Below are 27,429 nucleotides of genomic sequence, written 5' to 3' on the forward strand. Positions count from 1 at the left end.
ATCCTCCTGAAGACGAAATAAGGCATGGGAGAGTCATAAATCATGAAAGACCTTTGTCTAGCACTCAAATGAATGGTGTCTTTCTCGAGAAATAAAAAAGTGTAGGCTGAAGCTGCAGGAAAAAAATGAGAGGAAATGGAAATCTACTGCTTTCAAGTTATAGCTGCTTCAAGTGGCATTTTAAGAACAAAACCAGTGTTTGGCACTCAAGTATCACTCAGGTCTTCTGCTTGGAAATCATATTATGGGAGTAATATTTGTACTGAGAAAAGTTCCCTACATGAGACACCACTTGGATTTCAGCTAACAGCACTGATATTGTGGTAAAACTGGTTATGATATTCTACAGAAGTGCTTTCAAGAAAGGCAGAGGTAATACAAACTTAGTAATGGAAGTGTGGCCAATAAGTAAGCATTTCCTTTCTGTGCTTATGAGAGAGAAGAAAGTCAGGTATTTAGCTTGGCTGTTTAATATTCATCTGAATGGTCCATGCAAGCAATAATGCCTGACAGGGTGTGTGTTAATGTGTAATTAACGCTCACCCACAAGTGTTATGAGCAGCGGAGGGCCTCTACACCCCTGAAAGAGCGTTAATTACACATTAACACACACCCTGGAGGACATTATTACACTTAGACAATGGTCTCGCTGTAAAACTTCTTGTGTTTTACTTGCTTATTTATTTTAAGTACTATATTACTTTTTTATATATATATATATATATATATATATATATATATATTATTTATTTATTTTATTTTACACTTGTTGACCAGGATAGTCCGACTTAAATATATGTCCATTTTCAGTGGAGGCCTGGGGAGAAAAGCTCCAAATAACACAGATAGAACATAACAGATGCGAGTCAAACATGTTTACAAAGCCCGTCTAGTAGTTATTCACAATATACACAGTGTGTAATAGTATACAAAAACAAAAATAGTTCCTTGCCCTACTTTTTCAAACTTGCTGTAATATATGTTAATGGTGTCGGAGGAAGCCTTTTACATCAAATATATATAAAAAATAATATAGTTCTTAAAAAAAAATAGCAAGTGAAACACAACAATTTTACTTACAGCCTCTCCCATACACACGTACACAGTCTCTTCTGCTTACACACACACACATATATAGATATATATATATATATATATATATATATACACACATACACATAACATATATATATATATATATATATATATATATATATATATATATATATACACACACACACACACACAAGATCCTTCTCAGTCTCTTAGTCTCCAGCTGCTTTCATATACACATTCAGTCTCAATCTCTCTCACAGGCAGTCTCCTCTGCTTACATACATGCATTCACTCACACATCACTCTCGCTTTCTCTCTCTCTCTCACACACACACACACACACACGCTTTTTTTTTTCTCGTTTTATTTTACGCTCGCTAAACAGCAAAGGCGCTGCTTAGTGAGTGTAAAATAATGGCTCCCTCACTCTCACCGACATGCACGGATACACAGATATAAACATACAGACACATGTGCACCTTTTTATCTTCTATTTTATCTTCTTTTTTATATTTTACACTCTCTAAACAGAAAAACGCTGTTTAGTGAGTGTAAAATAATGGCGGCCATTCGGTTCCTCAGTCCGAGCTCCACAGCGACTTGATAAGCAGCTGTGAAGCAGCGGACTCGTTCTCAGCAGGCATTACTTGTACTTTAATACCCTGCTGGAGAATTCTCATTCTCCAGTCAGGGTACTGATGTACAGTTTGCCCACTGTCTAAAGGGTTTAAACAGATATCTTGCTGAAAGTCTGATTCCCCATTGGTTAGTATCAGTATATGAATTTTAACTGAACAAAATTTGTTAACAATATTACACACATGATCATAGACAAAGATGCAAATGTCTCATCAGCATCACTAAATGAGAACTAACTTTAGAAATAGAATCTTATTGTTTTATTATTCTGTGGAAAACTATTACACTTGCATCACTATATGTAGTAAATAATATTTTGTAATTGCATGTGCCCCAAGAGTGACCGGTTTTGGAATTACCATACTAATATGATTTTGTTCCTTATCCAACGTTTTTTTCAAAAATGCAGTGTCTCACCTTAATATAATGTCATTTGTTTGTAATAAATCCCATATAAAGGGTGTAGTAAACTGCACTTGTATATTTTTGTGCATCTCTACTCTTCATGCATCTCCATCATTTATATAGACTCCTGGTGTTTTATTAAAAGTATATCTACACCATTGATGTGTTATCAAAGTTACACAGACTCTTAAACCCAGCATGCTACTAGCATAAAGCCTGCATGTTGCACACACAATGATGTATGACTCTCAGAATATCTGTACCACCTAAAACAATGTCTTAAAACTAAAAATATACTCTTAATTTAACTGGAAAAGGCAAATATTTTGAGACAAGCTGAAAAATAGACCTCATTTCTCTTCATTACAGTAAACACAATCCACCCAAAAAATCAGAACTACCCAGCTATATCAACTGATTAGAAAATAAATTTGGTCCTATTAAAATAAGTGTTAAACTAAAATAATAAAATGTTTTAAAAGAAAATCACTGCATTTAATCTGTGAGCAAATAGCACTACCTGCAAAGCAGGCGCAATTCCATCTGAAAAAAACATACATAAAATATAACTAAGCTAATCACCACTGAATTTAATGGGAAATAGTGTAACACAAAACAGAGAAAATGGAAAAAGGCCTGTGGAGAACTTAACTTGCTGATGGATATCAAGTTAATAAATTATACATAACAGCTCAGTCAAAATAGGGGAATTCACCTCTAGTAGTAGACCTACAATGAGCGGTATACCCCAAGGATCTGTCTTGGGGCCTCTACTGTTTGGGATATACTTTCTGAGGTGCAAATCTGAAACCAGTGGTTTGTGGCTGACCAACTTTGCAGATGACTGCAAGCTGGGTGCTGTCTTAAATTCCCCCAGTGATGTGAACCTCCTCCAAGAGGACCTTACCGAAACTAATGACTGGTGCCAGAAGCATCGCCTCAAATTGAATGCCAAGAAATGCATCATTATCCCCTTTGGGGAAAATGGCATCCCTACTAATTATCACATTAATAACAATGTACTAAGCATGCAATTGGTGATGAGGGACTAGGGCACCCAGGTTGATAGCATCCTGACTTTTGACCACCATGTTGCCTCCGTTGTACGGAAGGCTTTCTACATGACCCACCTCATAAATAAGGGTATTTCATCCAGGAATAAGGAAGTCATAATAACTCTGTACTCCTCACTTATCAAACACATTATTGAGTACAATGCCTCCTTTGGCATGTACCTTGCCAAGCACATGCAGCAGCTGGAGAGACCACAGAGGTTCCTGACCAGGAAAATCCAGGGTCTCCAACACTTATCCTATACAGATTGGATAAAAGCCCTGTCCCTCTACTCGGTCTCGTATAGACTGCTCAGAGGTGACCTGTGTCTGGCATACAACGCCATCTCAGACCCAGGCTTGATGGAGTTGCTGTATATATGCAAGTCAAACTCCACTTGCGCAACCCACACATAAGGCCTTAACCTGGTGTGTGACATTAATAGAGCTTGTTGGTGGGATAGATTTATGGCTCAAATTCTACCCCATCTGTGGAATAGACTCCCTCTCCATGTCAAGCAGAGTACCTCTCTAGCCCTCTAAGAGGAACTTGGATGACTGGATGGGAAACAGAAAATACACCTGCTGGACAGGGGAAACAGGTGTTGACTTTGGGGGAACATGGGTGAAATTCTTGGCTAAGTTCATAAGGGCCTCCGGGCCAATAGCCTAGTATGATCCTATGAACTATGTTGTACTGCAGAACTAGATAACTTGGGTTATGACCGGAGATCTGCTATTCATTATGCAATAAGTTCCCTAAAACTAGAGTACAAGATATTTCATGTATCACACTCCACATGCATGCATTCCATATGTTTAGTATATTCTCTGTGTCCTTTCCAGTGACATTGAATAGTCTTACTCTGCATTTGTGCCTAAGTAAAGTGCCTCTAAAAACAGAATACATATATTTCAATTACTGTTTTAAATGTTGCTAGTCGTAGTCTGTGAGCCATCTATAGCCATTTCTTGCTTTATTTATGAGCAAAGACAGAATGAATTTCTTCTGAAAAGTCTCTAAACATTTAGTTGGATGCACTTCCCTCAACATCACAGCTGTGATTATCAGGTCTCCTGCTTTTTATGCATATGCTGGTCACTTGTCTTTGAACAAAAACACAGTGACGGAATTTGTCAGAAGGAAAACATGTAAAATGTGATGGCCAGAATGGCATGCAGAAAGACTCCGAACTGCAATCGGGTGACAATAGGACAGCTGCAGCATTTTTATTTATTTATTTATTGACCGGGTTTGTCCAACTGGGATTTTGTCCCATTTTCAGTGGAGACCCGAGGAGAAAAGCTCCAGATAGTACAATAAAAAAACACTACAGTAGTATACAAACAGCAAACAATAGAAATAAAACTAGTCATTACAGTAGTAAAACAATAAACAAAACAACATTAACAATAGTTAAATGACAGCACAAGGTTTTTTTTTTTTTATGCTATGTAACTGTACTAGTGGGGATAGAGTTCAGAAGTATGACAAGGATAGATGGAGTGATTCCAATGTGGGGGAAGGAGAGAATTAAGTAGGGTCATAGCATGGGCAAATTCTGGAATTGAGTAAATGAGTCTTTAGTTTTCTTTTAAATAGTGGGATGTGAGAGATTGAGCAAATGTCAAGGGGTAGTTTGTTCCAGGCTTGGTCCACAGAGTGTTTGTAGAGTAGCTTACCTACTGACTTAATTTGGGTGGTAAATATCAAGCAATTGTTGATTAGAGGTGTGGAGGGGTCGAGATGGGGTGTAGACAGAGACAAGGAGAGATAATGATGGACAGTAGGATGGTTTAGAGAGCATAGAGTGCAACATGTGAAATTGATAGAGATGTAGTAGTTGTGGGAGTTCTAGCCATTGTAGAGACTTCAAAGCAATACAGTGGTGTGTGTTGTTTGGGGAGTTGGTGATGAATATGGCTATTTTGTGGTAGGATTGTTGGAGTTTTTTCAGGGTAGTTTTTTGGATATTTGTGAAAACTGGAGCAGCATAGAGGAGTGAGGGGAGGAGGACTGCTTGTCCTAGGGTGAGTCTAGCTTCGGGACTGAGATATTTTTTGTTTCGGTATAATAGACCTAATTTCTGATGTGTTTTCTTTATACATTGCTGTATGTGTTGACTGAATTTTAATTCGTCGTCAATAATGACTCCAAGGTGTTTTGTGTGGGTGTCAGGTAGGATAGCTGTGTTATTGCAAGACTTAATGACAAAGGAGGATTTATGATGATTAAGAGAGTGGGGTAGGAAGAGTAAGAGTTTGGTTTTAGTAGGATTGAGTATCAGTAAGTTTTCTGAAAGCCATTGTTCAGTGGAAAGTAGAGCTGTTTGGGTTAGGGAGTGTAGGTTGGAGATGTTGGCTGTAGAAATGATTGTGGAGTCGTCTGCATATTGTATAAGCGAGGACTGATGGCATGAGGTGAAAAGGTCATCGGTGAAGATGTTGAATAAGAGGGGACCCAAGATGGAACCTTGTGGAACACCAGTAGAGAGAGGTAAGAAAGGAGAAGGGGAAGAGAGCCATTTAACTGACTGTTTGCGTTCAGATAGCTAGCAAACCAGTTAAGGGTGGAGGTGGAGAGGTGAAAGTTAGTGAGTTTAGATAGTAGTAGTGGATGAGACACTGTATCAAAAGCTTTGGAGAGGTCAAGAAAGAGACAGGAAGTACGTTTATTGTTGTCCAGAGATTCTGCAATGGTGTGAGTGAAGGAGAGTAGAGCAGTAGTTGTGCTGTGAGAGGGGCAAAAGCCATGTCGGATAGGGGTGAGTAAGTTTTGATTGAGAAGGTGATCCATAAGTTGAGTGTGGATGCATTTTTCTAGTATCTTAGATAGTGGGGACAGAATGGCAATGGGTCGGTAGTTTGAAGGGTCAGTGGAGTTACCTCCTTTGTGGAGAGGGATAGTGTAGAAGTATTTCCAAAGGGTGGGAACAGTAGATTCTTGCATAGATCTATTTATTAATATTGTTACTGGGTAGGCGATAGAGTCAGCTGCGAGTTTGAGGAAGGTCTGAGGTAATTTGTCAGTGGAGGGGGAGCATGGTTTGAGTTTGAGCAGTAGAGATTTGATGTAGGAAATGGGCACAGGCTTGAAGTAAAGGGGTGAAGTGGTGGGGTGGGTGAGGGGAGAGGTAGATTTTGTATGGAGGAGATAAAATGTGAATTAAGTAGGGTAGCTGTTTCCTCAGGAGTTGTGTTTGGGTAGGGTGAGGGGTTAGAGGGATTACCAGGGTAGAGGCTGCTGTTGAGTGTTGTCCAGAATTTACGAGGGTTTGAGTTATATTTGTTCTGGCCTGAGCTGTAGAATGACTTCTTGTCTATTATTACCTGTTTTTTAGCAAGATTGCGTAGTTGTTTGTATTTGAGTAGAAGAGGTGTTTGTTTAGATTTGCTCCAGGTTTTCCAGAAACTGTCTCTTTGTTTCATGATGCACTTAGTTTCTTTAGAATGCCAGGGAGCATGATTGGATTTCATTCGAATCTTCCTAGAGGGAGCTAGGGAGTCCAGAGTATTTAGGAAAATGTTTTTAAAAGTGTTAACAGAATCATTTAGAGGGAGTTGTTTAAGGGTGGACTAGTCAATGTTTTGTAGTATAGAGTTAAACTGTGAAGGATTAAATGTAGATAGTTTTCTGCAGTCTTTGAAAAGGTGGGGTTTAAGTGTGTGAGAGTTGTATCTTAGAATGGAGGTAGGGAGATGGTCACTAACAGAGTCTGATAAGGTTGTGGGCTGGTGGTAGTGATAGGGGGTGTTGGTGAGAATCCAGTCTATTATAGAGCTGGAGGCTGAGGATTTGTGGAAGCGTGTTGGGGTGGAAATGAGTTGGAGAAAACCATGAAGGTGAATGCTATGTAAGGGAGAATCAGTAGATAGTTTTGCCCAGTCTATATTGACATCGCCAAGAATGAGTGTTTCATAGGGTATGTTGAGGGTGAACCAGGATAAGATGTTTTCCAGTATGGGTATATTGTTACCAGGAGGAATATAAATGGAAGCTACAGCTAGTTTTTTGTGTGCATTCAGATGGATATTTAGCAGGGTGGAAGATGGGAATAGATGTGGGGTAAGGTGGTAGGTTAAGGGTGTTAGAGTAGAGGATGGCTACTCCACCACCTTTCTTTAAAGGTATGTCAGAGCGGTAGATGTTATAGCCAGGAGGGAGAATTTCGCTGTTACAGATATGTGGCTTGAGCCATGTTTCAGATAGGGATAGGATGTGAGGGGTTTTGAAAGCAATTCATGAGTGTAGCTCAGTAGTTTTATAAGCTAAGCTTTGAATATTCAGTGAATAGAAGGTTAGGTGTTTACATGGAGGTGAGTTATGAGATAGGGGTTGTGTGTTTGGTAAGTTTTTGAAGAGACTTCTGAGAAGGGGGTAGATATACCTCAGAAGATGTGGGGGATGGGGAGAGGGGAGGTGTAGAGGGGCCTGGGTTTGGGTGTATGTCCCCAGAGGAGAGTAGGTCTTTTGTGAGAAGAGTAATAGATGTGAAAAGTTGATAGTATTTGGGTGGTTTAGGTTTAATCTTATTAGATTGTTTGAGAATGTGTAGTATGTGTCTTTTATATAGAGTTGAGGTAGAAGTGTTTAATAGGTTTGGAGAAATGGTGAAGGAAGGAGGAGTAGGAAAGCTGTAGATTGTGAAGTTGGAGAACAGAGGAATGGATATGTGAGGTGGTAGTGATAGGAGGTAGAAATATAGAGTAGAGTGAGTAGTGTTGCAGATATAAGTAGATGCAGCATGATGAGTAGTTTGGATTGGGTGTGAAGAGAGGAAGTTTGGAAAGGAAGTTACTTTGGATTGGGTGTGGGGAGAGGAAGTTAGGAATGGAATGTGGGAGTGGAGATAAGCAGGAAGTGGAAAAGTAGTGACTGGCTGGCAGGAAGGGGAGGGAAGGTTAAGTATAAGGGACACTATTCTGGGGTGGGTGGAAATGGGGGTAGGGTAGTGGAGCGGAGTGAGCCCGAGCGTAGCAAGGGCGAATGGAGCAGGGCTGCACCAGCAAGGAAAAACCCAGTAGAAAACAATCAGTGAGAAGAGGTGAGAGGGTGAGAAAATAGAGTGTAGGGATTTAGCTATAAGCAGAGGTAGTGGGCCAGAGATTAGGGTAGCAGGTTGTTAGAAGCACAGTACAATTATAGAAACTTAAGGGAGAGCAAGGTAGGGCAAGGAGAGAGAGGGAGCCTAGGATCTCTAGCTGTATTAGTGAGGACACAATCAGAATAGAAGGAGGAATGGGTATAGGGAAGAGTGATCTGGATAGTGGGGGGATGCCTAACAATGGAGAGGAGTAGGGCTGAGTGGGGGGTAGGAGGACAGAGGGATTAGCAAGTTAGAGTAGGAGAAATGAGGTAGTGGAGAGGGGGGCAGTCAGCAGGTAAGCTACAGCCAAGCACAGAGGTAGCCCTGAGATTACAGGCAGCATATCAATGTTCCAGGTGAGTAGTACATACTTTGATTAAGTCCACCAGGAGAGTACACAGTCCACAGATGTTTGTCAGGAGGTGGAATTCCAGGCAGTTAGGGACAGGAGTAGATGCAGGGTAGCACAGGTAGTGTTAAATAACCTGTGGCTGGCTGGGAGACACCTTAGAACCGCTCATAGGAGGGGGAGAGAGAGAGAGAGTAGCAGTAATTCATGATTTTTTAAACATGACAACTGTTTTTAATGGAGACAGTTTCTGATTAGAAATAAAAACAGTTTAAGAAATAGTATTTTTATGTCATGGAGTTTAAAACAGGTACAGAGAAAAGCCATCTGCTACTGTCAGTCAGGATTCAGAAGAGTGAATTATTTTGAGGGTAGAATGGCACTTGTCTGTTTTGTACCTGAGCAAAACACTATAACTACAACAATGCCAAGGAATCGCCAGATTTACACAGATACACACCTTAATTTATTAACATTAAACATTTTCATCTCTCATGTCTCATTTGCTAGTGGGACAAATGTGCTAGACATTAACAAACCAAGGTATGAATCTGTGTGAACCTGGTGATTCCTTGGGGTTTTTGTGTTTATTGGTTTTCTTTACAACCATATCTTCAGGTTTCAATGCAATATAACTCTCTGAAACTTTATAATAAAAAGAAATTACTCAAGGAAATTATGTATGGCCTTATGCACATCTACCAAATGCAACATCTCAGGGGCTTTTCATGCTACAGTTTGGCATTATACTTGACCTTGTCATGCTACAAGTTTGCATTATACTAGACCTCCACTGGTAGGGGATATTTTACCTCTGGTTAGGAGGTAAGGTGAAACTAATACCCAGAGCATATGTGCATTAAGTATTTGTTATATCAGAAACTAAAAAATACTATTTCACCTGGCAAGGCAACATTTCTTTCAGCACATATAATGTGAGGCATAAAGTCCATGTACTGAGAAAGACAATATGTTACACTATAAATTAGTTCTGAGACATCGTGAGCCTCTTAAGGACAGAAAGGACATCTTGCATTAATTTTGTATCCGAGTATCCTGTTATAGATTTTTGATTTTTTTTTTTAAAAACTTTGTGTCAAAGTCTGCACTACACCCAGTTTCCACTGGGGAATATTTGACACTTGATCAAAAAGCAGGAAAAACTCATAAATGTAGGTAGGATAGAGGGAAGGGTGGGAGCCGCTGCAGGTGTGAGGTGTCATGGGGTATGATCATGAGGTACTGATCGTAGTAGTACAATACTAGTATTAAATCCTGGTTTCACATTTGCAGTCAGGGTTTCAGCGCTCCATGTGTGGCAATCAGTCAGAATAAAAGCAAATTTTGTATCAGGAAACTATTCTATAAACAACTGAAAACTGCTGTTCAGTTTCAAAGCAGAAAACCTTGCTTCGTATCTTTAGCTAGCTACCCCTCTGGCGGCACATATATTGGATATACATAAATCCACTTAGTCATTACATTGCAAGTAAATAGCATATATATATATATATATATATATATATATATATATATATATATATACACATATACACACACATACATTTCTCCAGGAAAAAAGTTTTTTTTCCCAGTTTTAGCATGGCATAACTGAAGTTTTGTGACTAATTTAGCACTGAGTTGCACTGAAGTGTCTAAGGGTAAAATAACATTCTTATGTGCATGTTGCAATGCTAAATCCTGTTATTGCCTGGATGTTCTGTACTAAAATCTTCAAAGGTGGACTGACATGTGGCCTTTAATTCAGAGGTACCAAACATAAGTGCTCACAGATCTTCATTGTCATAGTCTGATATTTTGCACTGAGCGCAGTTGACATTTTCGGTTTGACTATAACTTCTCCTGAATATGCAAAATATGTTGTTAATGCAGAAAATATAATGTGTTAGTTGCCATTACATCAGAAGTAAAAGTCATGCATATTTCAGTAGAAAAAATATTTCTAGTTATAGCATTTCCTGGCTCAAATGCTTTGATCTGTAGCAACTAAAGTGGTGGTGTCAAACTCAGCATTCAGCTACAATGAAATCTCATAAGGTAGAATATCAGTATTAGGTGCAATTTGTAAATTAATATCGTACTATTACATAAAAGTTTTATAGCAAAATATTGAAGGCTGACTGACATGGGTGTGGATTTATGAATGCCTATACTAAGTGTACATGATCTGTATTCAAGAACAACCCTACCACATTTTTTTGCTGTCTATTCACTCAGAAAGATTGCAGTACATGCACACAGTCTACACTTTGTAGTAATCTTTAAAAAAAAGTTATGTTTTTCATTTGTAAAATGTTATGGCTCAAATGTCATGGGTTGAAGCAACTAAAGTGGTGTGGTCACAATCATTGTCAGCTATACTGGATTTGAATGATAGTGCCAGATGAATTATATAGCTGAGCATCCTCTTGTCACTGACTAGGAATTTTGAAATATAATGAAAAGGGAGACTACCATAGCATTTTATACTTGAGTACCAAATAATGGTGTTCACAGGCCTTTATAGTCAGTGTGACATTTGGCATTGCACCCAGTTTCTTTTGCAGTGTTGTATATAACTTCTGCTCAAGCTATGGAGTACAGTAGTGATCCAAAATACATCTTCACAGTTATCATTACATTCAGATTTTTTGCCACTTTAATGAATAATGACTTATATGCTATGGTCCGAAGCATCTAAAGTAGTGAAGTCAAACTCTGTGTTGAGCTGCCTAAAATCCCCAATGGTAAAACAGAAGTCTTAAGTGAATGTTGTAGCATAACACCATGTTGTTATTTCCAGAGAGTTTTGTAATAAAATTGTGTTAAAGGACCGAGACATGGCCATTACAAATAGGCACAAAATACAGGTGTTATGGGCTTTCCTAATCATGTCTGATATGCTACATTATACTTTGTTTCCAGAGGTCCTGTACATCATTTCTTCTCATTATGAAAAATACAGCCTGACATAGAATACATCTTTTCTAAATTGTCATTACATTGGAGGTAAAATAATACATATTTATTTTTAACATATAATGTAGGCATGTTCTACTGTGACATTCACCTTTTCTACAATGTTTACAATGGTAGTAGCTTCAGCAGAGCAATACATGTTAATGGCTCTTCTAAGAACCAGTGTACATGGTGTGGTGTGCCATGATGAACCACAGATGGTATGATCAGTGCCTAACCTACCACTTGGTTGATGAGCAGATCATGGACACGGAGTCTGTGTGGGCAGAGGTACCATATAGCAGCATGCTGAACTTAGTCAGTCACATGTGATGTCAAGAGGGATGCATGGACAGCCCATCACAGAAACTTAAATATATGTTGCTTTAACCATGCTAGCTAAAGGAACCCACTTGTGACTTTCAGGGACATGCCAGGGCCTTTCTACGTGCCAGCTACATATATTTATCATGGTGTGCTGAAACATGTGGAGCATATATGGTGCTGAAGAACTGCAAAGAATAGACTCGCCACTATGTAAGTGCTTGATACCGCTACCTATTTCAGCAAGGTATTGAAAGCCACAGATTGCACATATTTTGCAATCAAGGCCCCACCTTGTCCACAAGTTGTCAGATACATCAACATGAAAGGCTTCCACTTAATCAGCTACCGCATGGCTTGCAATAACCTTATCTCATCTGTAATGTTGCCTTGTATCACACAGACAAGCCACACAGTTCTCATATCTGTCTGTATTACATCACTACGTTGTGTTTTGTTACTTCCAATAGCTGTAGCTATTTGACAGAAGCACACATGAGGGTATACAGAGACTAACATATACAGTCACTATGCAGCCAGGTAGCTGGTCACAAGAATCGTGTCACTATTATGGGTTGCAGGGCATAGCAGATCTGCACTAGAACCTTGACTTATGACCCCCATCCACAATCCCATCCCCAATACCATGGCAGAAATGGTACACAGTACTGCATATGCAGAGACAAGGAATGCAGTGGAACAACCGGGCAATGGATGCTTGCATTGCCTTGCACTTGATGGGGGCACTATAATATTTGTGATTCATGTAGCCATATATGTGGTGTGTGTGCCATTTTGCATAATATGGTTGGGTGGTAACAGATACAGTAGTAAGGAAAACTGCAGCAGGGGACTCAGCATCTATAGCAGTAGATGCAGAGCAAGCCACATAGTTAGATGAGTATCAGGCACAAGTAAGAACCTGTGTTAGGCAGTAGTGTGTGTAATACATTTTAGTACCTGCAAACAGGCAGTTTCAGATCTAAAATTACAGACCATGATAGAAACAACACAGCATAAAATGATACATGTATCTTCAAATCCAGGCTGTGCAAAATAGTACACAGAATAGCCATGTTACACATCAGAAATTACTCCTCGCACACAGGTTAAGGAATGGGCAGACAGCCATTATTTGCAGTGTGTGAATGGAGTAACACAGTGACAGTAGTGTTATCATTTGGGTAAGCATCATGGTAGGTGGATATTGTAGTCAAGTAATCTGGTATCAGGTTGTGGGAAATCAAGTCTAACATCCCCCATTGGAGGCAGGAGCTGTCACAAGCATTGGTGATTAACATGGTGGTGGTCTGTAGTATTGTGGCTTGATGTAGTCCTTGGCAGGGAATGTATAGTACTACTGCAGCATGTGCATATACCCTGATGGGATATCCAAGGTTTGGAGTCAACAGATGTGCAGTAGCCATGACCTGGATGACTGCCACAACTAAACATGGTCCTCCATGTGCCCACAGAGATATTCATGATGTAGGATTATGACAGCAAGAGTTTGAAGCCTAATGAGGTTCCCAGTGCAGGATGCTGACAAGTACTGGCCAAGTACATGGAACTATCCTTTGCCAGGTGCAGTGGTCTTCAGGACCACAGGTGACAGAGGTGCTTTCTCAGAAATGGTCTGTCCCATCTTGTTATATCTTGCTTGTAACAAGATGCATCACATCCAGTCTTTTCAATGACCATGGACAGACTGTTATCATTTGCCTCACGAATGCACCAATGGATGCAATGCTAGCCAGTGGTGGCCAGAGCAGCACAGTCTGCTCTCTAGCTATATATTTCATGACACTGTGAAAGTGCTGGATGTCATCATGTGGGATGTGCAGGTGCTGCACATTATCTTACAGGACATTCAGCACACTCAACATCTACACAATGTTGCTAGTAACAGCTGTTTGTGGCTGGCTAATTGACATGCACAACCACTGATTAATGCCAAGTGCTGCACCCAGGTGAGGAGCAGACAGTTATGGAAGTGCTGAAGACCACCATACATATTCCTTGTATGGTATAGGCACATGTCAGAAGCCTTGTGGCTCATAAATGCCTTCACAAGTCCATCATATGTAAGGGAGTTTTTGAGCCCTCTGCTGCTGCTGACAGTGGCATTGCCTCATCTGACTGTGCAATTTGTTCATTGCCATTGTCATCAGCTACAGGTGACCTGCTAACATCAAATTTGAGTAGCCTAGTTGGGTTTGAAGCCCTAGCAGTGGAAGCTATAAAAGGATACTATTGGCAGCACTGCAATAAAAGGCTATTGTGCCATGACAGACATACTGGTAAATTATACAGTTTATGAAGGTCCTATGAACATTTACTTCCCTTGTTGTGCAAAGTGTTGTAGTTGCAGGCCAGAAGTACTTGAGGGACATATACACAGAAGCCTTTTGCTGAGCAAGTCTTGCCTCACATGTAGTGCACTGTACAATATGGCCATCTGAAAACTACGATTAATCTTGTGCATTCTCTACAAACACTCATGCATTTATCACCAATTTAGTTCCTACATCGTAGCCAACTCAAGGAATGAGACTCCACTACCAACACCCGGGCAGAAACACCAGGGTCTCCACCACCTATGTCAGCTGCTTCAGTGTCAGCGGTCCACCTCCTTTGGTGGTCATGTCCTTGGCAGTGCCCTGTGTCTTGCTCTTAATAAGCCACATCATATCAGTTAACCTGAAACAAACCTAATGTAAACTTTTATTATGGTCACCAACAGCATGGATACCAGTAACACTTCCTACCACACCTGGCCATGAAAGCCCTGGTATGCATTACCTTTGTCCTGAATGGATATGTCATGTGTGCAGGGACTTGCAGCAACATCTCTATCTCATGGTCCATCCATTGCCTTGTGTGGACTCATGCCAGGATATGTATACCAGTGGGTTACATGTTGGTGTGTGTGTGTGTGTGTGTCTGTTGATATCACATATGAATGTATGATGCCCACAATACATATAATGGTCATTTCCTTGCCCCTGTTGCCCTGTGACAACTCCCCCTTTCCTACATAATCTGTGGCTATGGGCATGTTACTACAGCAAGCCTTCCTGCAGTGTATTGCACCCCAGTAATACCATATACATGTTGTCCATTACACACTATGAAATGAATTTCTTCAGCATAGGATGCCATCATGCCCTGTGTAGCATGCCTAGCCTTATGTGTGCATTGCCCTGTTCTATGCACTACCTACATTTGGACATTACATTGTTATGTTACTGCGGCTTGGCCTGATGACCATATATGGCAATTCCTCTATGTCCATGTTGCTGCTATCAAGAGTATTTAGATCAGTGTGTGGCTATATTACCCAGAATCTTGTCTTCTCTCAATATGCGTATTTCAAAGTTGTTTGTCTTTTCAGCTTTTCCCGGTTAGGGGTTGCCACAGCGGAACTCCGGTCTGCTAATGCTTGGCAGTACATATTTTTTTTATGGTGCCAAGTTACCAGCCTGATGCCCAGTCTTCAGCGAAGGCACGCCCATTCACACATGTCTTTCGGAGGCCACTCGAAAGCAGGGAGGACATGAAGACTCCACACAGAAGGCACTCCAGCCAAGAATCGAACAGGAGAAGCTCTTGCTGTGAGGCAACAATGCTACTGTTGTACCACAGCGGCTTTTCAAAGTAAAATTCTGAATTAAGTTACTGGTCTTAGCACAGTGTCTTGCAATATGCTGCCCCTACTTTGTATCATGCTATTATGGGCCTCCCAGCATGGCATTTATGTTAATAATGAAATTCATCACAGCTGACTCTGCAACAGTACCTTGATGCACCAATCTAAAAGGTGTTGACCTACTCAGTCCTGCCCATCGTGCAGCTCTGGACAAATGTGCACATTAAGCTCTTGCATTCAGTCTGTTAAACTTGTATCACTGCAGCTCTGGATTGAATTAGAATCAGCTCACTGCTGCATTATGATACCGATTATGTGATAACCAGTACACATCTGTGTGCTGAAAGCAACCATTTTTCTCCTTGCGTGGACCTCGCTGAATAACTGTCGCTGTTTCAGGCACATGGAACAGCGGGCTCTTACATGTTGTCTCAGGAACAGCAAACTTTTCTTCCTCCTCCTCTATAAGGACTTTCACGAGTATCCGCTGGGCTATTATGATGAATGCCTGTATAAGATGGATGCCTGTCATGAGCTTGCTAGGATGACGAAGTATGCCACTGGCATTATCCATTCTGATGGGCAGTGAAGGTGGCATAACAGGGATGTGGTGGTATCAACCTGAAATGCTTAGCCATAGGGAAGCAGGCAGAGACAACAGAGTTTTACTGTGAGCATTCTTTTCACAGATTCACAACTGTACTATGCTCTTCCTACTTCATCCTAAAGCAGCTGAGGACAGGCAAATTAATACAGATGGATGTTACAGGAAGCAAGAATGCCTCTTTCCGCAGCAAAGTGCATACGCCATGCCCACTACTGAAATGTGCCATGTGTGCACTCATGTGTTCTGTTTTTGGTACTCTAGGTCTAAATGTGGTGGTGGCGGCGGCAGTCATCTCAGCTTGTGTGCATCAGTGTCTTAGGTGCTAGGTTGCTAGTGGTCCCAGGTTGTCTTTTTAACTCAGAGATGGATATCAACCTGTTGAAAGTGACCTGAAGGTCTCACTATTGGCCTCCATGGCCATAACTCGGAGAGAGATTCCTCTTCTATTAATGGCCCAGATGGGTTCCTTGTGGTCTCCTGAAGACAAGTTACATAGGTTATTGTCATCTGAGGTGTGCTGATACATCGACGCCTGCTTCACCACCATTGGTAAAGTCCTAGCATGGCAGGTTAAGTTTTGCAACTGGAAGGCTACAATCATTGGTCCACCACAGACATAGTATTATTAGTCATGGAGGTAACTGATGTCTGTCAGCTAGCCTCTGGACCTGTCTGGCATCTACTGTGCACCTTGCCCTATCTGACATCCAAGAATCGTTGCCTTATGTATCATTTCGCATACCTTTTTTTTTTAGCTATAAATGAGGTGGAGACAATCAATTTAAGTTTAAAACAGCTATAAGGATATGAGAAGGCTTGGGTACTGAGATTGTGTCCTGGAAGAAATTGCATTTATTTTTATCCTTAATGTGCTCCTTGAGTGATTTTTAACAGATAACTTTGTGCATTGTCGGGGATGCTGCTGCAGGAGGGTAGTGCAATTTTAGATTGCTTTTCAAATGTGAATAATGTGAAATAAGGTCAGTGTAATTGTATACTATTGGTATTGTGTAAAACATTTTTAATACAGAGTTTAAGTAGAGGACGACAGTCTTTTTAATGAAAATTTTTAAAGATAAGAATGTTAAGAATGAAAGTGAATCTTACAGGAATAGAAAGCCAGCTATTTACTTATTTTTGAAGTGCACTGCAGTAATTCTCTCTGTTGTTGACTAGGTATATGAATCTAAGGATTTTATTTCTAGTGGAGTGAAGCTTAGCAGTATTCTGACAGAAGAAAAGAGCCAAGAAGTGGAAGTCCATACTTCTTTCTTGTCAGGAGAATATTTACAGCATTTGCACATCTGGCTTTGGGCAAAGTAAATTAGAAAGTTTTATAAGAAGCTTTAGACTGAGTCAGGATTTTGTTCAAATAAATTTTAGTTGCAGATAATAGAAGCATACTCAGATGAGGAACCCTTTGTGCATCCAATTCTAATGTAGAACCTATAATTTCAACTGATACTTGTTCAGAAGACTTGGGTCACTCAGGCAACCCACTTTCTTAATTTACTAGTGTGTGCCCTCCGAAATTTATTTACAGATAAAATTTCCAAGATTTTTCATGCATTATTTACATAAGGTTCTAGTCATAGTTTCAAATTGCAAATATGCCATTTGCACTCTGACTACCTTGTCCATATAAAATGTACTGCATGAAATTTACAGGACTGCTCTTCAACTGAACCCTCAGTCTTTAAGTCATTTTCTTTAATTTTTGGCAAGCATACTCATCAGAGTCTAACAAGTCCATGTTGGTTTTCAAGGCATCTCTAGTTAGATAAGATGACAACATTCTCACCCTTTCTGTTCTAAGTTTAACTTTCCCTCCCTGCATACCTTGCAAAAGCAGATAAGTAAACCTCCATGCCATCCACAGGTCTAAGCTTCTTCTGGGCTGTACTAAAGTTCAAGACTCTGAGGTGTGAATGTTTGGGTACCTAGGGAGAAAGTATGCTGCTGTAGGTTTAGCAGTTGTTGCTCTGTGGCAGCACATCTCTCCTGAAGTTAAACTAAGTGTAAGAGACTGCACACCTACTCTGAAGTGTGAACATGGATCATTTAATTTCTTAGTCAGCTCCTTCTTAAAGCCAACTATTGGTCAGCTTACTTTTGAATGTTGACAAGGCATTGGCTAGTGGCTACCCTTCTCCTCTGAAGGACAACAGTAGATATTGATGGTGCTTCAAACATTTCTCCATTTTTTTAGCAGTACACCATATCCACAGTCACTATGCATAGAAACTAATACCTCACACAAATCCAATTACAACTTGAGTAATTAAGTCTTCTTCGTAAAGCACAGACTCTGTAGGTTATTTCTTGACGAGAATATAACTTAAGAAAGCAAGCATCTTTTGGAAAAGTCCACCATATAGAAAAAATACAGTTTTGTCTGCATTTTCCATCAGTGTATTATACAAGCTGGCTTATGATTAAAGTCACACGAGGCAGCTTCGTAGCTGAAAATCATATTTTTTTTGAGAAATAAATGAAATTTAGAAAATAAATGCACTTCTTGTCAAACAAGTCAGTGTGCAGGCCAACATAAATAAATTCACCTTTCAGGCAGGCATTTTCATTGTACAGGAAACATTTTCACTTAAAAGCTATGTTCCTTTCTAAATATGATTCTTGCAGAGTCAGTGGCAAATTAAGACAGAAAAGAGACCTCTGGACAGCACAGTAGCCCAACCATAAGGAGCAAAAAAAAAAAACGTTAGGCATCTTTCCTTACACCATCTGCAGTTTCATTCTCCTTATTGTCTGTATAACTTGAGTCCTCACTGAACCCTCCTCAGACTAAAATTCACAATGCTATCATTTATGTTCTGCACCAAGTCAAACATTATGACTAAAACTTGTGTATTCATTAACATAGATCAGGAAATTAAAACAATTAATGAGAGTCAGTTATCAGGAAAGCTGTGAATAAAAGCACTAATGGAGTCTGGTATGAGTTTACAAGGATTATCAGTATAAGAAAAGAGAATGGAAATAATATAATTAGATTATTAAGTGTAAACATAAAGCGGAAATGTGCAAAATATGTCAAAACACAGGATTATTTAACTGAAAAAACAATAGGCAACATAACAGCTCTTCTATATATACAATGACAAAATGAAAATATGAAGTAGCATGCAGTATCTAGGATTCATGATGCACCATTTCATTTCATCCCAAAGATACCTGTCTGGTGAGAAAGAAAATGTCCTTTTTGTAAAAGCAGAACCATTCTGGAAAATGTTCTACATTAAAACAAGTTGGAAATAGAGACATTTGTTTAAGTAATACTTTCAAAGGAATCAAGCTAATTAAAGAAAGTGTGCAAGACCTAGACTCCGATGATGCTGAAATAAAATACAAAATATTTTTGTGTTATACAGTTATAAGTATAGTGCAAATAAGCCAGCCAACAGTGAAAATTAAAAATAAATATTACAACAAATAATTATGACTGACTGAAGTGTCAGCAAGCACAGCAAATGATAAAAAAAACTATTTACTCAAAGCAGGACTTGTATTGGATTGTAATAGAAAAGTAGATGTGGAAACGGAGCACATATCCATTGACAGGTGAAGGAGAATTTGATATTATTGATGGAAGTAAAAAGTAAACAGAAAAGTAGATCTGGTAAAATGCAAAGAAGGTCCTTATTAAGCTGTACAACAGCTCCTCAGAAACTCTGAATGATGAAAATAGACAGCACACTGAATACACACACATGCACACTTCACAAGCACAAAGATAAACAAACATACACACACAGTATTACCTGCAACATATTACTAGCTGATTTTTACCTGAGTAAACTGCCAATAAAGCTTCATTCTTTTAGCTTTGGCGTAGCTGCATTCAATCAGTTTTGGTTTACTGTTCACATCTACCAGACACTTATTGTCGTCATCATCAATAGTGGGACTTAAGACACCCACATGAATTTGCTGATTGCTGGTTATGTAAACATTCTGTAGGGTACAGGAAAAATGATAAAAATTACAGTCAGTATGTTTAGAAAATGACTTGTAATAAAATCACGGCATACAATTGTTAGTGAACTTAACAGAACATAGCTTGCTGTAACAGGAAATAAACAAGAATTCACATTTTCTATTTCATCGGGAAAATTCCATAAAATGTCAGAGTCTTGAATGCCCGAGTACTGCAGAAGTATTCAATAGCAAAACAGCTCAAAGTCAATAAAAGTAAAATCCCAAATTTCTCTTAATAGCATAGATAAAAAATAGAAATACCCAACCTTACATATATCAATTGTTTTTACAGGAGTTCTAAAACTATCATAAGACACCAGTGATTTTTATATATTCATTCAGTCTACATAATGAATTATAATCAGTGTAAAGCCAAATATGTCAATAATAGTATTGTTAATAAGTTCTGTAATAATGGTAGAATGCAACTCCATAATCCAAAACTTCATTTCCAATTTACTGTTTACATCACCTTGCCTTTCTTTTCAGCATTACAATTACTGACACTTAGAAATAACACATGATGCATACCATTTTCCCTTTGATGTTTAAACAAAGCATTGGTGTTCAGCCTGCCAATATAAAGAAAAAGAAAAAAAAAAAAAAACACAGTTGCACCCATAATAAATGTCCAGGCTGTTCTTAACATCAACTAGGAACCCAAACAGATACACAAATGAATGAATGAATAACACACCACCTTTGAGATGTACAGGACAACTCGAAGCCAGCTGTAAGTTACCAAAGCTTTATTCCAAAATTAAGTGCTTTTGTTCTTACTATTTTCAGAACTTCATCAGAACTAAAATCATTCATTAAAATAAACTCACCAAAGGTCACATGATATAATTTTAAAATTAAAGCACTCTGTGAGATTTTTTGTTCTTTTTTATCATGTGGTCAAGTCATTGGTCTTTAACCATGTCTCACAAACAATAACAACATCTGTCTTGTGGGAATGTAGCAAATTTTCCAATAAATAAACATTATCATTAATGCTCCTAACATTAACAACAATCAGAGATATTTGCTATCTGTGAAATGTTAAATTTTTGACCTGGCAAAAATCCTGCCTTGTGTTTGTCAAATACTGCAAAATATCTGCTGCAAAAATTATCTTCCTTGATCTTGACGAATGCACACTATCCTGTCTGAACACATGTACACCCCAAATTAGGCCTGGCTGCTTTACACATTTCAATTTGTTTAAAACAGGACAATTTTTTTATGTAGGTATTTACCCATAAAATCTTTTCATTCATGGTAACCTAACTCTCCTTTCTGAATGTAATTTGTGAAAAATATGTCCCGACAGCTTATCACATCATCCTCAAAATATTCATTACTATAATCAGCAGGCCTTCCCTCATAATACTGCTATTACTGCAACTATAGTCTTGCTTGTGATTATGATTAAATATCTTCACTTCATTCATTTATTTTAACAAATTCATATCATATCCTTGTTGCATAATAAGTTTGAAGACAGTCAAGCTTTGATTTCAGAGACCACCAGTTTTATGAACAGAACAGATCAAGCAGGACAAGATCACTGTTGTCTCATAGGGTAGGCAAGGTCTCCATGCAGAAGTCCATAAGAGACAAAGTAAAAAAACAGGGCTGTTAATCACATCTGATATCTTTATGAAAAAACAATAAGTGTTTTCTAGTTGGGTGATATGATATGGTCATTATATCCAAAAGTAGTCATGATGAGGGAGGACAATAGAGTGATAATGACCTCTTTTAACCCAGAGGTTATGCATTTAGCTCGGATAGGTAAAAACATTTCCTAACAATGTTCAACACAAGGAGGTCAAAGGAGAGGTCATTGTTGATGAATGTGGCCAGGTGTCTAATGACAGTGTCAAGAAAATGCCCTTTATGTCAACTCTAACATCAGGAAATTAAATGTAGAAGAGTTGTGGTCCCTGCATGGAATCCTGGGGGGAGTTACTTACGCACGTTATGCAGGGTTTATATTTGATTGCGACATTTTTCTACAATGCGAGTTGTTGTTGTTTGTCTTTCGGCTTTTTCCCAGTAAGGGGTCGCCACAGCGGATCTCCAGTCCGCTAATGATTGGCAGTAGATTTTTTATGAAACGCTGAGGTGACAAGCTCGATGCCCAACCTTCAACGAAGGCACACCCATTTACACATGCATGTCTTTCGAACACTACCCAACCGTGGGGAGGACATGCAGGTTCCACACAGAAGGCCCTCCCAAGCCAAGAATTGAATGGGAGAACCTCTTAGGAATAGAATTAAAGGCTTTGAATTTTATAATTCAGTGAAAAGCAAGATGTCACAGACTGAGCGTAACATGACACTAGTATTACAAGCATGACATCTCAAAGGTCCACTAGATGATAACATTCTGTGTTAACATGCAGAAGTCAACTTCATCTGGATCATTGACACTGGAGACCATAATCTGCTGACAATTGTCTGGTCACTATTTGCATCTACAAACAAAATTCATCAAACTTTTCTTACCCAAATGACGGTTTTGCCTATTTTACTGGGGATAAAGCTGATGTCATCTAAGATACTGAAGATGCCAAACCAGCTAAGATCTGGTACCATGGCTGGAAACTCTTCAATATCAATCTGTTTTTAGAGTCTGACTATTGAATACCAAACCCTTCAATTCATGTTGACTTTAACTGTTATAGATGGCACACACCACATGCCTACATAAAATAGTGACTATCCTACTAAAGTTGAGATTTATATATTATTTTAATAGGCACAGCATACATTGATTGTTAAAATGATGCACAGAACTCTTTTAATGTTCCTTTTTGTAAAAAAAAAAAAAAAAAAGTTTAGCAATGCACATGTAGGTTGGGTACCTACTAGAACACAATACATAGAGGTTAGCATGGCCGAAGCTTAGTGACATTTTAAACTATAGCAATAGTTAAATGAAGCTACTCATTAAATAAACAGCTGCATTGTAGCATATATCTGCTGACAGACAAAACTCTGATTATTAGAAGTCAATGAAGGAAAAAAACAGCAACCCCTCTACCCACATGCATCATTATAATAAATGAGTGGTTGCTGCAAGTTGAACAAAGTAAAAAAAAAAATCCTGACTATAGCACAACTGCAACCATGGTTGGCAAAATATCCTCTCTAACATTAGAGACAACGTTTCATTTTCATTTTTTAATACTGCATGCATCATATCATACGATTTTGAAGAATCTGTTTTAGTTAATATTGTTTAGACCTGTGTATACCAAAGATGGCTCAAAAGTGTAATTGTTCAAAGCTGGAAAGGTAGCAACATTAGGGAAACAATAACTAAAAAGGAAAACTTGAGAATCTACAAGTGGATTTTACTAGCGTAGTGCAAAAGGAAAGAAAATAAAAGAATCCGCGAGAAATGGGAGATCATCTAGAAAACTTTTTATAGGCTGCATACGTAGTTGTTGTCTACAACTGAATAGTCAAAAAGGGAAGTTAGTTAAATTAAAGCAAATTAAATTAACTGGTAATGTACTGGATAGTACAGAAGGACCAACTTTTTGGAAAATGTACTATATGCTTTGTGTAGGAGGAATAGGAATTCATATATAATATGCTTGTTTTCTTTTTCCTACTACTGTAATTGGAATTTAATATTATATCCATTTCTTCTCAGCTGTAAACTTTTGTTTAGCTTATATGTTAGGTTGACTGCTTATTATGACATATATTTGTGTTACTTGAAAGTTAGGTGCATCAATTATAATGTACATGACAGTGCAGTTTCTTTTAATGTACATTTTAGTGTGATTTAATGTGCAACAACTGGATTGCATGTGTGTGTGTGTGTGTGTGTGTGTGTGTGTGTGTGTGTGTGTGTGTGTGTGTGTGTGTGTGTACAGACATATATATAAGCATGGGTCTACTTCAGTAGACCGACTGTTCACTTACCCAACACCCAGTTGCCGAAGACGACAAAACTGACACCTTCAGAAGACCGTTTTATGTAAGGTAAATAACCACTTGGCCATCCTGTTGAACATTGCCCCTTACCCGCACAGTAGTGCATTCTCGGAGTTGGTTTATTTACCGGGGTGCGAAGTTTTGCTTATTTTAGTTAATTTAATCTGGATGGCCAAGCAATTGCTTACCTCATGTGAAATGTCAGTCTTCTGGATGTCTGTCTTCTGAAGGTATCAGTCTTGTCATCTCGGGCAACTGGCTGTCGGGTAAGTGTGCGGTCGGTCTACTGAAGTAGACCCACAAGCATACATATGTACACAGACTATAAACCACTTTGAAGTGCACAGTGTTAAAAAAGTCAACTGTATTGCAATATAGAAAGGGTTTTGGTAAGCTTATAACCTTCAATGTGTGTATGAACTCTGTAGCATCAACTGAAATCTGCAACCCCAGTTCTAGAACCAGTTGTTAGACAGCTCATTGCACATGGTATGGCTTTGTGATGATTTGTTTCAGCTTTAGATTAGCATTCTTAAAATGTCAAAATATCAGAGGATCTTTGTTAGGAGGCTGTAGTATTTAGACAAGGTTTGTGAATGAGCACTGATGCAGGCTTAGGACAAAGGTAAGAGAAGGAGGCCCACACTCAAGGGAGACCTTAATCGGCCAGTAAAGAAACTCCGAGGTGGCCACTTTCTGGGTAAGAGGGGCTTGCTGATCTGGAAGCTGAACTCTAGCATAAATTAAGGCCCCTAAGGGGTGTGCACAAGTGTGCACGTGGAGTTGGATACATAAGAGACATTTCCTCAACACCATCGGGCTTTTTTTCTATTTAAAAATGCCTAGTTTCTGAAATTTTTTTTCGTGCTACTACTTGATCTACTACTAACTATGCTGCTGCAGAGAGCTCCAATGCCATCACCTGTCTTGTTAGTGACAGCTGAAAAGCCAAAATATGTCTCAATAGTCATCCTTTTAGCAAAGCCCCACCTATGTGGTGACAGTCATGACAAATGAACCACAACAGCTTTCGGAGGAGCTCCATGCCATCAGTACCTGTACCGATACCCTTTCTGACATCATGAAATGTCCAGCAATGGACCTACAGCAAGTAAATCTCCAGCCTATTCAGAATGCATCAACGCATGAGATAAGGGAACATGGAGAGCACTGCGCTATAATCACTTCCCGCTCCAACTCCATGCATGACTATCCGTCTCATACAATGAGACTGGAATCCAAAATTAATGACCTGGAAAACCATGCCAGGAGGAATAATCTTCACTTTGTAGGTCTTCCAGAGTCAGCTGAAGGAGGAGAACCAATGCTCTTCACAAGGCATCTTTGGGCAAACATTCTCGTTGCCATCCCCCTCCTGTCATTGAACGGGGTCATAGAATTCTTTTAAAGAAGATCTCCTCCAACAACCTCTGTCATTTTATACTTCAATTTCTTTACTTCAATGATAGGGAATTAGTTTTACAAAAGGCTTGGGAGATGGCCATGAACTTCACAATAACAGGACACCAAGTGAAGGTATTTCCCCACTACAGTGGTACAGTGTAATGAGGAAAAACAAATTGCTCCTTATCTGCATAAATGCAGAGGAATGGGCTTTGCTGTTCAAATAATCCTGCCATATTATTACCATCCAGGGGCAACATTCAAGTATCCTCTCAGAACCTTAATGAAGTGAATCATATTTGGCTACCATCCCCAAGGGTTCGTATGCACAAATACTGGGCTGGCTGAAACTTTCTCCTCTTCCTTCATGATGAAGAAGCAGGATTGTCCAGTCAGCAACTCGCCAAGAAAATCTACAATCAGTAAGATAGGGAAAAAAGGGAACCATTATGGCACAATCTAAGGTCTAAGGCCAATCAGGTTAGAACTGCTTTCTTTCCCCTACTCATCCTGCTAGCTAACACGTTTGAGCCACTAGCTTCTCCCTCCACTGCTAATACACAAGAGGAGATGGATAAGTCATTTACCTTGAAAATCCATCTTGCAGAAATAGCCATGGTATTAGAATCCTGGGCTGATATTGCATCAGACCAACCAAGTACAGATTTGGCTTCAGCTGCCACTTGACCCTAGGTTACCAACATGGTACTGTAGCTCATTTGTTGCCCTAGTGAGGCCAAAAGTTGTTCAAGACTCTGGAAAGACATCTTTTGTACTGTTGCAGTAGTCAAGACTCTGTCCTCTGGCAGTGCATGCTCCTATCATCATAGCTCCATTGGCACTTACAGACTTAAGGCAGGAGTCTACAAATGCATTAATTGCTATACTATTCTTCCTGTTGGAAACGTCAGGTTATAATAAATGCTTGGGCTAGCCAACTACTCTGCTTTATTTATTGGGACAGTTAGTTACTGTTTTTTTAGTCTTTCTCTCCACTGGTCCCTAGCCTTTCACATGTTTTACTAACTGATTTATCATTAGTATTATTTTCTGATTTGTGTATATATTTTTTCTTTTTAATATTCTTAATCTGTTCTTCTATCAGACTATTATCAGTGAAAAGCGATAAAGCTAAAACATGTTTCAGTGCAACTATTCCCACCACTTCTAAACTACATAGTGTAATTACATTAGATTAGTAAAGAAACTAACTGGAATGTTAATGGTATGCCCTTGCCTTGAAGGACCAAAACAATCTTGCAATACCTCCATAAAATAACTTTTTATTTTATTCTATTGCAAGAAATTAAGATGAAAGGAAAATTTGTCAAATCTTGTTGTGCCAAATGGCCAGAGGGATGGTTAATTTACTAAATAAGAATCTAGGATGAGTCGTGATTAGAGAGATACATAACTTGGCAGGTAGATGGGTAGCTCATCTGCTTAAAACACATTTTGGAATGTTAATTTTGGCCAATTGTTATGGTCCTAATGAAGATAAAACAGCCCTTTAAAAAAAAACTACTTGGAGCAATCGTATCTAGTTGTACCACAAACTGTATAGTTTTAGTTAGGGGGCTTTAATTTAGACTGCCTCCTCGCTGGGGGAAAATCTCCCTAAGAACGTGCATGAGCTACATAGAATTTATCCAAAACTTAGATCTCATTTATGCTTGGAGATCTCTGTATCAACTTAATGATTTTACGTTTGCTGGTACAGGGAAAGTGGCGAGCAGGCTGGATATGTGGTTGGTCAGTTGTAAATATTTTTACCTGAATTACAGGGTCTACTATTAAGCCAGATGAACTTTCTGATCATGCCACGATTCATATTTTACTTAAACCTCAAAATCCTTCCAAAAAGCACAAGTTGTGGAAATGTGACCCTTGTTGTTACAGAACAAAACATTTTCATTTCAGGTTAAGTGGGGGGCCAAAACATTCTGGGAAAGTCTTGAGATA

General features: G+C 39.1%; 1 protein-coding gene across 1 annotated transcript in view; it reads right to left on the minus strand.

The window, feature by feature from the left end:
* LOC122810508 (polypeptide N-acetylgalactosaminyltransferase 18) overlaps positions 1-27,429 on the minus strand; it is a 1,713,820-nt gene that overhangs the window by 151,440 nt on the left and 1,534,951 nt on the right. The window contains exon 10 of the mRNA XM_044082090.1: positions 19,934-20,098. Coding sequence (XP_043938025.1) covers positions 19,934-20,098 — 165 coding nt within the window. The remainder of the gene's footprint in view (positions 1-19,933; positions 20,099-27,429) is intronic.

Source organism: Protopterus annectens, chromosome 9.part0 (genome assembly GCF_019279795.1).
Source record: "Protopterus annectens isolate FY-2018-M chromosome 9.part0, PAN1.0, whole genome shotgun sequence".
NCBI classification, from domain to species: Eukaryota; Metazoa; Chordata; order Ceratodontiformes; family Protopteridae; genus Protopterus; species Protopterus annectens.